The following is a 13,928-nucleotide window of genomic DNA, read 5'->3' on the forward strand; positions in this document are numbered from 1 at the left end:
GCTCCTGAATAGCAGGTAGGGCTGCTACATGACTCTGGGCTCTGGGATAAGGTGAGAGAAGCAGACCCAAACCCATCCTGCAGCCTGGAGTCAAGCCTTGCCAAGCTTGGCAGGGACCCAGCAGAGCTGTAGCTGACCCAAAGAGCCATGAATAAGAAATAAATGCTGGTTATAGTAGCGTTATTGCATTTGTTCTGGGTTGTTACCACAGCAAAAGGCTGAAAAATAGAATCTCACTTGAAAGCAAATTCTCCAAAGAGCCTGAGTGCTGTGAACTGTCCCTGGCCAATCTGGTCACACAAACACTTAGGTTCTTTCTGATAGATAACGACATTGACCCAAGAAGTTGGATCTTGCTATTGAGTTATAAGGAAAGGAAATCTCAGATCAGATGTTCCTATATGTAATATGTAAGCATTAAACATGTATCAGCCAGCAGGCATAAAAACGGTCCTTAGAACCTGTTATGTGAGCTCAAGGAAGTCCCAGCTTTCTGTCCTTTTAATGCTCCTCTCATCTCCTGTCATGAAAGGTTTCCTCGAGGCAGACACCAAACATCCCAGAGGCAGGATGCTGTTGTCCTGTTAGTAGGCATCAGGCAAAAATCTTTGTAACAAGGCCTGAGCAAAAAACTGATAGAAATCAAGGTTCAGGTGCCATCCCTAAAGGAGCAAGTCACAGACCTTACTAGATTCTTCAACCCTGTACATGCCTCAGGGGTGAATACCTTTAAATGTGTATGTAACTAATCCATATATATCAAATACCTAATACCTTGAACTTCACCAATGAGACCATTTCTAACATTTATCAAGCTAATTAGTAAGTCACTAATTTCAAAAATAAAAAGAATTGCTGACATTCACAAAACCTCAGGGATTAATGGGTATGTGGCAGGCCCAAATGCTTGTAGAAGCTGGGCCTGGAGTGGGACTGACTGCCCCCCCGGTTTTGGGGATTCTCAATTAGGGAATCTAATTGTCCCTGAAGTTGAAATTTAAGCTAGCTAGCACATATATAAAATCACACCAGTCTAAAGTATTTTTAAGTAAATTGCAGACACCATAACATGAAGATTACTCTTCCTGCCTCACCTCCCAAAACTATCTGGCCTTCCATACCCAGGGTTCGAGTCTTCCCTGCTGCGACAGGTTGACTATGGAAACCAGCTTGGAGGCCCACACCTCAAGCCAGGACTAGAGCAAAAACATGAAATAAAAAGAAGAAATATTAGGAACCAGTTTTGATGACCCGAGCCACAACAGGAAGTGTTCATGACCCCAAATCAAGCAGAGGAAATACCAGACAAGGAGTCTGATAGCATAGACTTGGTGTCAGAGACCAGAGGACATCGGCATTGTGCTCAAATCAGCCTCAGACAGAATGTTCCTTGTACTCCTCCTGCTGGGCAGCGAACAGCGGTCCTGGGGTATGTTGTTACAACTGTAATGTCCTGACACACTGTTACAAACACAACACCTATGTCACAGTAACTACAAGTGCTCAAACACATTTTCTACTTCATCACTCTTGTAGAAATCATTCATTCTCTGACATTGACTGATAGCATTCCTAGCTAGCCAGCGCACTAGACACCAGAGAATCAAGTTCAGACATGTCAAAGACCTTGTCACGGAGAAGCTTACAGAGTTGGGCAGGGATTCTTAATCTGGGGTCCATGGCTAGGATCCATGGATGGGCTTAGGTGGTCTATGAATGTTCTGAAAATCAAGGCCATGTGTGTGTGTATATATGCATGTGTTTGTACACTCACTGTTCTAGGAAATGGTCTATATTGTTCATCAGATTCCTAAAGGAGCCCATGACTCAAAAAGAGTGAAGAAATGTGTGTTCATGGGAAAACCTGTAAGAGATGACTTTACAGTAAACGCATTTACTCAGACTTTGCTACAGAAGATCAAACTGTGGACCATATAAAAATAGACTTTTTATCAAAATGACCAAAAAACCCTTAGACATAATAACTGGAATAAAGTAAGAGCTTATTTAAGAAATGTCCTCATAACAGAACTAATGACTAGTAAAAATGACACTAGAAATGTTATAATGAAGGAAACTCCATTATAAAAGTCAATCACAGACCCAGCAAAGCAAGGGCTCAAGGTTGCGTTGAAACCTGACGATGTCCACAAGGTAATAGTAACAACTCCCAAGCCTCATTTTAATCCCCATTTGACTCTTCACGTCAAGGATGAAGTAGTATGGGCAGAATTTATAGCCATGATTTGACTGTCTACTGTTCCTTGTTGGCTCCACTGGCCTAGAATATACATCAAATTTAAGACAATCAATGCACAGGTAACAGGGACATTTCCCCCTCAAACTATTCAAGCCTGTTCAGCAAAGAGTACCACTGATGCCAACGAAATTTATGGCCCAAGAAGTTATGTGCTATTCACTGTGCGGTTTTCATAATCTCTGCTACATCCCTATATATCCCATTTTGAGAAGCAAAGATTTAACCTCTCTGAGGTTCAGTTTTGTCCATATAGTAAATGGGAATAATAATACCTAAATCAAAAGGTTCTTGGGAAGATTAAACATCATTAATTCACTAAATCATATGATGTAATCATTCTGCATAGTACCTAGCAGGTACTCAACAAATGTTAAGATCTACCTCCACACCAACCTTCCATCTAGGTATGTGCAGAGTTGTGCTCCCCAACTTTGATGTGCAGCAGCAGCAGCACTGGGAACTTGTTAGAAATGCAAATTCTCAGGCTCACCCCAGACTTACAGAATCAGAAATTCTAGGGGCAGAGCCCAGTGAGAGTATGTTACCAAGCCCTCCAGGTAATTCTGATAGATGCTTAATTGAAGAATCACTGATGTAGATAAGTGAACCTCAGTCATGGCTCTACATTAAAATCACCTTGGATGCTTTTAAAAACTATTGATATTCAAATCTACTCCAGACTAAATCAGAATCCCAGGTATTGCTAGTTATTATAAGGTCCCCCAGGGATTTAAGTGATTTACTTTCCAGCACCAAGGGAAGTCCACTTCTCTCCTCCTCTGCAGTCTGCGATGGGTACTTGAAATCCCATCGACATCATGTCCTCCCCTGTGGATGCAGACCTGCCACACCACTTACCAGCTGTGGGACCTTGGGGAAGTTTCCTACACTTCTCTTAGCCTCAGTTTCTTCACCTAAATATAGAGACAGTAATAATCCCTACTGCATATTTTTATTTTCAGATGTGAAAACTGAAGTCCGAAGCCTTTGTCACTTGCTGCGTCACACACAGTAGCAGCAGGAAGACCAGGATCCAGCCTTTGCCATGTCCTCTATGCTGGAGTCAAGCGTACAGGTGAGGGGAGGAGAAATACCTGGGGTCATGCAAAGGGCTGTGGTAAACTTTATAATATTTTTGGCTTAAGTATTAGAAAGCAGATAATCACTGGGGAATGTGCCATCTAGAAAGGTGACTGTGGGACTTGACTTGCAGGACTCAGTGGGAGATGTGTGGGGAGAGGAGGAGGATCAGCAGCAGGAAAGAAAATGATGAAAGGGGGTGCTCAAGGGTGAATTCACCACTCATTTCCACTGGGGCTGGTGGAGGGGCAGGTAGCATTGGTTAGAACTCTTGGAGACTCAGATTTCAGAGTCAAATTGAGGATAGTGCTTGGATAAGTGAGGGGTAGTACAAAACAGAACAGAGAGAATACCATTGTGCACTCTGGCATGATTGGAAGAGAGGGAATGGGGTCCCAGGGACAACATAGTTCATTTCTCCTTCTAAAATCTATTTTTCTGGCTTGGTAAGGGTGGCATAAGCCCAGCGATCCATTAGCTCAACAGTGTGGGACGCCAGAAATGAAGTAGTTAACTCCAGGAAAATTCAACTTTGGGTTTACTGAATCCATTATCTTTTTCTCTCTCTCCTTCCCCTGTGCCCTCTCCATGATAACACGTACACTTCAGAATCACCATCTCTGCTAGGTAAGAATGGTTACTGTCACCTGAGAAGGAGAGTCCAACTAAACTTCACTGCTCCTGCCTCCAACTATTGCTCACACACAACACTGGGGGATAAAACAATGAGGGGAGGGCAGCTGGCTATGGACTATGACCGCTCATTTGTTATAATGGTCACTGTGTGCTGGCATGGGCACTAGGCTCTGCACCCTATTTTCTTCTCTGGCGCATTCTTCCTGATTCTGACCCCATCATTCTGACTTTGACCTTGATACTCAGAAAGCTCAGGGATCCCCGTTAATGTGCTTTCTTCTCTGATAATGCCTCTTCCCACCTTCTGTCATGATGACCAGACATGACCACACTGTGGCATGGGAACTATTCCTACTCTTAGGTTGGAAAAGCCACTTAGGTCAGTGAGAACAATCAAGAAACACTCAGTGAAGACTCTAACTTTTTCCTTCACTTATTATAAGATAGAAGGAAATCTAGAAGCATATTTCTACCTCCAACATTCTAAGACTTGATTGGCATTTTTTCTTAATATTATAGGGCCCTTAATATTGCAGTGGTCATTTATAGTAGAAAACTGGCTTTTTATGACAGATGTAAAAACAAAACAACTCCATAGTTGTAATTCCCAACTTATGACTCCCTTTATTTAAATAAAATATTTGAGATTTCAAAATTCCAGCACAAACAAATAAATACGTTGGGTATTCACTACCTCGAAGTGTTTGCCTTAGTGGGGAGGGAGAGAGAAGAAGGAGTGAGACGGAATTTGAAGAAAGCAAATATGAGATGCCTATGAGCCAGAGGGCACATCTGAGGCCAGAGCCTGCAGGGACAGGCCTGCCTGGAGGCCACATGCAGAGCCCACCAAGTTTAAGCAGAAGCTGACGCCAGCATGTGGAGATGCACAGCGGGAGAGAAGGAGCAGGTGTCAGAGCTCAGCCCAAGCTGGGGACACACTCACAGGCAGGGAGGGCGTGGGATTCAGCCTAGAAGACTGGAAAAGCACTCAGGAAGGAAGAGCTAGGAGAGGTCCATCTTCCAGCGAAGTTCTTAACAGCTTTTCTAGCAACGGCAATGAGGACCCGGAAGCATGGGCTGATCCCCTAAATCTAGCAAGACTGATACACAGAGGTTGCAAATAGAAGTTGTAAGACAGGCTAACTCTGTCCCCCAAATGTGCTTTGATTGGTCTCCACAGGGTTTAAAAAGAATGAGCCAATAATGTCAGTGTATTGTGTCAACGTCGTGATATACTGTAGTTATGCAACATTAGAGGAAGTAAGAAGAAAGGTGTATGGGATTTCTCTGTATTATTCCTCACAACTACACGCAAATTTATAACTACTTTAAAACACAGAGTTTTAGAAAATGAGGTAACCTTTACAATCAGAAGATTTCATATAAAAATTCTATTTTCCAACTGTTCTTAAAAAATCAGAGGATCTGGCAACACTGGCCCATACCATGTTTCCACAATAACATGTTGTCTCATCACGGCAATCAGAGGACGCAGAGTAGCACCTGATTCCTCAAGACATGCATTAAAATCTTCACTTTGCCTCATTCTCCACCCAGCCTGCTTCACTTATTTACTTTACCCATCTGGTCCCAATGAACACTAGATTTTTCCCACTCTTTTATAAAGAGTGATGGAGTTGAAAGCTAGGTCATTTAAGAGGTCATCTGAGTTTGCACAATTTGTCTGGAGTTCAACGTTGCATCATGAGTGAGAATACAAGGACACCTCACTCTCCTGGTCCCCTTGGGGCTGTGCATATAATAGGTGTCATTATAGTATTCTATAGTCGCAGAACCACTTAGGACGGGTTCCAAGAAAAATCAATGACATACTAAATGTCGTGCTATTGCAATTTCTGTCATAACTCAGGAACCATATAAAATATAGTGAGTTCTTAAAGTCACAAATGCTCTGAAATTATTTATGAAATAGGAATTAGGTAAGGCCTAATTTACCAAAATTGAAAACATCTAGACGCACAGTTTAATTCGAACTCTCCATATATGCACAATCTATGATTCAAAGACAAGGTGTCATTCCAGATTGAGTCTGCCTTTTGGCTTTCTGAGGTTAAAACATTTTCCACGTTAAAAACCTGTCCCCTTTGGTTTCCAAGTGGTAAATTGCTCAAGTGGAATCATTTACCCCAAAGGCAATGCAATACTCCCATTATCACCAAGCAGCAAAGGGCAAAAAAGCCAACGTGGTAAAGGCAGGGAGGATGAATTGGAGTCATTCCTTCCTGCACCAAAAAAGCATGAAACTGACTCATATATTTAAGTCCATTTTTGTGTTTGTTAAAATATACTTTGTATAATCTTTAGTCAGCTCAGTATATGGTTCATCCTCCCTGCCACCATGCTCTCTCACAATTGTAGCCAAAAAAATAAGATTTCCCCCATAAGGAATCTATTGGGGTGGAATATTACAGCACACAGATTAATAATGGGGAGGAGGCATGATATTGTTACATATTCTTTAACACATGATTCAACTTATCAAGAGAGTTAAATTGCATTTAAAATTCAGGGGCAGATATAGGTCTTGGCTAATGGTCCCTCAAGTGGCCTGTTATGTCGAGGATTCACTGATAGGATTCTCTCATTCCTCCCCAGTGTTGAACTTTGACTCACAATATGCTCCCTTTCTGCTTAGCTATTTTCCAAATCGGTAAATATACAGACCAAGCTGCTTCTGTCCATTACGTCCTCAGATTTATTCCGTTTGGTAACACAGGTTAATTAATCCTATAGTCCCCACTGATGCTGCCTCAGTTCATACTGGCGGAGGTGGATTATTAATGTTGCCGTTTGCACTGTGTCATAGCCAAAGAGATTGTATACCTGGAATTCCTTGCAGAATGCCTGCAAGTCTGTGATCTGGCTGTCGCCGGTGGCCACCGATCTGACCATAGCTTACGTATTTGGAAAACTAAACTATAAATGTGAGGTGCTCACTCTGCTGGATTGAAAGAATGGCTATGACATTCAAACCAAGTCATTTTACGTAAAATATGGAATTGGCTTGCACTGTGTGGAGCATCAGCTGGACCCCGCTATAAGGCATCTGGTGAGGCCATGAGTCCCCTCCAAGTTTTCTGCTGGATGGTGTGACGGCCAGCTGGCAGAGCAGCTGCACGCCCAGCTCGCGTTGGGAGCCAGCTGACCATCCCTCCCTCAGACAATACACTGAAAGGTCAAAGGGGCTCTGGCTCTTACTTTGAACAAGTGTGTTTGGTCACTAGGGGTTCCATTGACCACTGGGTAGCAGAAAATGCAAATAATTTGCAGCTTCTTAATTAAGATAAACTCCAATCCCAAAGTAGAGCTCGACCTCAAAGTGGTATTTTTATTTTTTAATCAAATATTTTGTTGCAACCACATGTCCCCTCCTATATACAAAAGCTCTCTTTTCTGCGCTTTTGAAAAAACTCTTTTTTTTCCATTTTTGAAATGATACATTTATTCTGAATGCCTGTGTATAGATATAGATCTAATATGGTTTTGATACCCAGAGATGAGTTTAGCTGAGCAAAAGTAAAACACCATTGTGAGTGATAGATTGTAAGCAACTTGGTTTGACTGTGAGAAATGAGATAAATGAGTCAAACCAACAGGCACATTGTAAAATATTTCTATTTTTCATTTAGAGCCACATCTCTCGGTCATGAAGAGATCTCAGGTTTCTGTTTGGCCCTGATAAACCTCAGGTCTCCACTACCTCTTCATGACACGGCTGGCTATTGTGCACTAAACAGATATCTACAGGACACCCTCCTCTGTGCCAGGGCCCTGGGGAACCCTGGGTCCGGAGGGGAACAAGACAGACGAGGTTTTTTGTTTTCTAGAATGAAACTAGTGGAAATTCCACTCTAGTCATCTTTTGCTAGCAAAGACTTGTGTTCTGCTTTCCTAATTCCAAGATATGGAAAATCCCACACAGGCTTAATAGAGAGGCCCTTTAGATTTGTTTTTCAGAAATCACCTGTCAGACTCTAGAGAAAAAACATATTTTCTGGAACAACTTCTTCCCATTCGCAAAAAGCCTCAGGATTTCTGAGAATTTGGCACCTTTCAAGAGAAAAGAAGTTGTCCTCTGTGCTGTCTTGGTGAGAAGGATCATAGCAAATGGAAATCACGGGCTTCTTGAGAATGCCTGACTATGTCTGAAAGATCTGGCTTCTACGCTACTGTTAAACTGGAGTTGCGGGGAAAGGGGCTGATGTCCAACTTGGCATTGAATGTATTCTGCTTTGGCATTCTCCAAAAAAGTTAGTTTGGTATCATACTGAAATAACCACATCCGACAGGATTTTTACAGGCTGTTTTTCTGTTTTTATCACTCGGTAGGATTTCAACTCAGCCTGAACTCACTATTCTAACTAAGCTTTGTGTGAGAAGCATCTCATGCACCTGGATCAAATGAGTTTATCCTGGAGAAAACTCCAGTTCCAAAGCAACATGCAATGTCTCAAGTTTAAGAAAAAGAGGCCTCCAAGTGCAGCATCTTTTTATTTTACAAAACTCCTTTCCCTGCCAAACATTTGGTTTTGCATGCATCGAAGGGTGGGGCAATACTTACAATTCGAGTGAGAAATACAAGTTTCAATAAAAGAGTTGCCAGATACCCTGCTTTTAAAATGTTGCTTAAAATGAAAAACACTTTTCTTCTTACTCGTTTATGTGAATAATAAAAATACCTTTCTTTTTGCCCCAGAGAGTATATTTTAAAATAAAGAATGTATTGTTTTGGTTTTTGTTTCTTTTAAGGACCACATTCTCTTCCATTTGACTCATTTCGTTTTTCTAATCATTGACCCCCGACAGTTGGCACTTTGCTCAGAGCAGCCCCAGAGGATCCGGAAGGGTCAGCTCTCCCAGCAGCTCATGATTTGTGACAACCCCAAATGGCAATTTCCCATTAACCCTGACTGCCTTTCCCCATGAAGGTGAGCCTGCAGCGCTCCTGAAGATGTCGCAGCATGCAATCAACCTCCGACTCACTTTCCCAGGTTGATTTTGTGAGCTCAGTATGTCAGCCTGCCAACCATCCAGCAAACCGCCTGAATGGTGGCAGGTGTCCTTCCCAGCAGAGAGCTAACGCTGCAGCGTACCATGTGGGAAATATGCTAATCTGAGGGGTTGGGATGGGAGTCCCAGGCTTTGTGACCTCTCATTTGAGAGGCCTCAGTGCACTTTTTACAAGATCGAGCTATTGTCCTCCCGGGCCTGCGACCAGAGGATTCAGAGGAGAACCACAATATAGATCAAAGGATGGCCAAACAGGACCTGGGAGCAAAGGCTAAATGGCCCTGGTATTATGCCTGGAGAAGAGAAGGCTGGAGGTGGAGTGGGTGGAGGAGGCCATAATGGTAGAAGAGCTATTATGTAGTCACTGTGGCCAGCTGTTCAAGATTTTGAGTGAGAAGAAAAGGAGTAGGAAAAAATGAATGTCAACTGCAATGTGAGAAATTTCTTTGAAATTTGTAAAAAAATTTCAAACAGTGAGGGCTGTTAAACACTAAAATTGGTGACAGGGGAATATATTTCCTATTTTAAACCTAAGATTTTTTAAAAATTATTTTACTAAGGTCACATTGGTTTATAACATTGTGTAAATTTCAGGTATACATCATAATATTGCAGTTTCTGTATAGATTGCATTGCGTTCACCACCAAAAGTCTAGTTTCCATCTGTCACCATACACATGTGCCCCTTAATCCAAGACTAAAATTTTTTAGTCAAGAGTTTTAAAGGCAAACTTGCCTGAATGCAAGGAGTAGATAGGAAGAAATTTTGAGCCTGACTTCACTTAAATATGTGCAACATAGGATTCTGGCCTTCACCAACTGCTCCTTACAACGGACATTTTCTTGGAGGATTACATTAGAAGCTGCTACGCAGGACTTCTTAGACCTTGCTTTAATGTTTTATCTAGCTGGGATGGGAATTGTCTTTGCAGCCAAGTGACTGACAAGGATCTTGGGTGATGGGCATCCTGATTTCAGTTCTGCTGCTAATCGGCTCTGAGACTTTGAGCAAGCGCTGAACCTCAGTTTCCTTAACTGTCAAAACAGGGACAATAGCTTTGCTCTACCTCATAGGATTGCTTGGAGGAATAAATTATAAAAGGAATGGAAAGCACACTGAACCCAAGTTGTGTAGCAATTAGACTGTTCAGACCTCAGGGCTACTCCCAAATAGAAAAGTATGTGGCTCTCTTAGGATTGTTTTAATGAGTTACTCCCATACCAGCTTCTGTGTGAGAAAAAAGAAGGATCAGAGGGAAAACCAGAGAAGCCAAGAGCACAGCTCAAGCTGGTATCAGGGCTGCTGTTTCACTCCGTCCTTCCCAGGTCTGCAGCCCAACATCAGGCACAAATGAGGGGCACATACCAGCGTGAGGCAAACACACAGAGCTTTCATAGCCGGGCTGTGGTCTCTGCAGTCTTTGGACATTTCAACTAGAAATATTTCGCCATGAAACCCTCAAATATCAGAACTAGAGAATTCCATTGCCCTTGGTACTTACAATAGATGTTTTAAATAAATAAAAAATAGACAAATAAATATGTGTTTTAGTACAGTAATAAAGTGATGGAATTTTTTGCCCCTAGAGTGAGTTCAGGCTGAGAACATATTTGGTCACAATGAAAGAAAAAAAAAACCTGTCTACCTAGAATTTTACCCACATGGGAAGTAGCCTTCACAAATGAAAGTAAAACCAAGGAACTCTTGAGCCAAAAGCAGAGAGATTTTGTCACAAGCAGATCTGCGTTATAAGAGATGTGAAGGGGGCTGTTGAGAGCACCCCCTGCCTTGTAAGACTGTCTTCAGTGGGAATGCTGTGCTTCTGTCCACAATGCATTCCACACTGCTGCTGTCAGAGACAGAACCCTGAACTAGGGCAGTCCTTGTGCAATTCTAAAATGTTAGAGCAAGAAGACTCACTGAGCACATTTCATCCAACCCCCTTATTTTCCAAATAGGAAATAGAGGGTCCAAGAAACAGGGACAAATTAAGAATAATACAATTAGTAGGGGAACAGGACTGGAATTAGCCCCAAAATGTTGTGGTCACCAAGTGACATGATTTACTGCACTTGGAAGGCCACAGACTGATCTCCCGCGGGGTAAATGGGGTTCATGGGCATATTTCACTTGGCCCACAAAGTGGATTAAAAAAATTCAAAATTAATTGCCTTCAAAAATGAGAAGACATTGTCAGGTGAGCTCATGTACCTACATGACCACAATCACCTGGAGTTCCAATGTTATGTGCCCCTTTTAGATAGGACACATGCTCTCTAGATTCACATAGTAATCACCACTCCCTACTGTTTCCATGACAATTAGGCCAGAGGTGATTTGGAATGAATCATCATGCTCACACAGTTTCTGTAAAAATGGAACCGTCGATTTTGTTCATTTATCTCATTTTCCTGGGCCATTTGAACATTTGATTTTGCAATCCCTTCCCTTCCATATGCTGCTTCTATTTTCCTAATTAGTAAAACATTCACGATTATTTCTTCCAAGAGCAAACAAAAAATATAATGTCTACATGCGTGCATGACATACCCTTGATCCTATACTGATTATGTGTATAGAACTCAAGACATAGAAATTCACAGAAGCTAGTACAGGAGGACAGTTTATTTTATCCACTTTTGCACAAGACTTTAAACACTGCAAAGACACACCTGCTGTATTGCAATATTTTGGAGGAGAGTAATGACCATTTTGCCATTTTCCTCAAGTTCTGCTGGGTAAAGGTGGGCTGCCTCAGTATTTTCTGCTGTGCTCTCTCATAACTTTTCAGCAAGATGGAGTGGGAGAATCTAGTTTTATAACCAAATCAAAAAGAAAAGATAGACACATATGTCCACACAAAAACTTGTACATGAATTTCATAGTAGTATTTATTATTCATAATAGCCCAAAATTAGAAACAATCTAAATTTGTATCAACTGATGAATGGATAAATAAAATGTTTTATATCCACACAATGGAATGTTATTTGGCAATTTATAAAAATGAAGTGCTGATATATACCACAGCATGGATGAACCTTGAAAATATTATGGTCATGAAAGAAGCCAGTCACAAAAGATAACGTATTGTATAACTCCACTTATATAAAATGTCCAGAATAGGTAAAATCTATAGAGACAGAAAGTAGATTAGTCTTGCCTAGAACTGGGGACAATGGGAGGAAATGAGGAATGACCACTAGTAGGTATGAAGTTTCCTTTTTTTGATGATGAAAATGTTCCAAAATTGATTGTGGTGATGGTTGCACAACATTGTGAATATCCTAAAAACTACTAAATAGTATACTTCAAATGGGTGGGTATTATAGTATGTGAATTTTATCTCAATAAAGCTGTTATTTAAAGAAAATTAAAACAGAATAAGCCATCTGAAATTGGGAAAGGGAAACTAATATTTCGGAGGGAACTGCTACAGGCCAGGCAGACTCTAGTGTGTTTTTATATATATAATTTTATTCAAGTCTCACAGCAATCTGTCAGTAGGTTTCATTCTGCCCATTTCACAGATGAAGAAATAGAGGCTCACAGAGATTAGGCTGCCTTAACTAGTCACTTGCTAAGCTGAGATTTGAACCCATGTCAGTCACCCAACATTTTCTCCTTCTCTACAAGAAAAGGAGCTATATAGAGACTACTTGCCTTGGCTGTTTCTTATTGCTGCATGTGACTATTTAATTATGAGCAGGACACGAGCTTTTTTTTTCTTTAAAGCTAACCTGAGACATGCCAGCTGATTAAACAGTCTTTCTAAAGTCAAATGGGGCCTTTTTTTCTCAAGGTGACATTTTTCCTTTTCTAAATGCAGAGCTAGACCCTCCTAAACCATTTCTCTGTCTGCTGTCTATTGGCATTTTCTCACTTACCCAGTGTTCTCCTTGAAGTCACCTCAGCTTGCTCCCTTATTCCATATTAGAGCTAAAAACATTGCCTAATGTACCTCTGTCTCCCCCTCCTCTCACCCCTGCATATATAAAGCATTGGATGATCCAGGTAGCACCAAACATGTTTATGACCTCCTAATTCTATTGCTATGCATGTCTCTAATCGTTAGCATCAAAGAATACACAAATGAATTCACAGGGACAAATTCCTCAACTAAGCATTCAAAAAGCAAGCACCAGCATCCAACCTCAATCACTTCAAGAAGTTATAGTAAAGCACAAATCATTTGGTGTGTGATAAGGTGGGGTGAGGGGAGACAGATTCCAATAGAACTCATGCTCCTTGCCTTAAGTGAGGATCAGCCTGAGCTATATGTGAATGGGCAGCCACCAGAGAGCGTCTGGGATGCCAGCCATCTCCAAGCCATGGGCATAGAGTCTGCATTTACTCACATCACAATCAATTATCTTCCCAGCCAGGCTCCAATCCTTACCTCTACTGAAGCAGAAGCCAAATGCATCAGCGAGTGACCTTGCTGGGTCATCAGGACCACTGCAGCCACTCAGTTTGGCCCCTTACAGCCTCAGCTCTCTGATCTGACAGCCACAGTCAGACCTCCCTTTCCTCTTTCTGAACAGTGCCAGCGTGCTTCCTCCTGCCTGTCAATATTTAACTACCCTGTCAAGTTACATTACATCATCTGCACTAAATCCCACCCTGGTGATAGCTAGAGGGTGTGCCTGCTCTATTCAATTCAACTCAACTAACCTTTGAGTGCCTTCCCTTCATTCACTTCTTTCAACGTGTATTGAGTGCCTACTGCATTTGACACTGGAGACACAGAAACTAGAGTCTAGTTGGGAAGACAGACAAGACAATATGGTATGTGCTATGATGCTGGAGCACAGAGTGCAGAGGAGACACCCCTTCAAGGCTGGCTGCTGAGACGGAGTGAATGAGACCAGAGAATTCCCAAAAATGGTGACACTCAGAGTGACATCTCTAATGGGCCAG

General features: G+C 41.8%; 1 protein-coding gene across 5 annotated transcripts in view; it reads right to left on the minus strand.

Moving 5' to 3' along the window:
- Positions 1-13,928, minus strand: part of NCKAP5 (NCK associated protein 5) — a 906,791-nt gene that overhangs the window by 669,619 nt on the left and 223,244 nt on the right. The window contains exon 1 of one of the 5 annotated variants that reach the window (XM_087435076.1): positions 13,408-13,524. The exons of the other annotated variants lie outside the window; for them this stretch is intronic. Within the exon in view, the coding sequence (XP_087291202.1) occupies positions 13,408-13,458 (51 nt within the window). The 5' untranslated portion in view covers positions 13,459-13,524. Of the gene's footprint in view, positions 1-13,407; positions 13,525-13,928 lie in introns of those variants that run through there. 5 annotated transcript variants of the gene reach the window in all.

Source organism: Ceratotherium simum, chromosome 9 (genome assembly GCF_057802395.1).
Source record: "Ceratotherium simum simum isolate JZ-2026a chromosome 9, ASM5780239v1, whole genome shotgun sequence".
Lineage (NCBI taxonomy): Eukaryota > Metazoa > Chordata > Mammalia > Perissodactyla > Rhinocerotidae > Ceratotherium > Ceratotherium simum.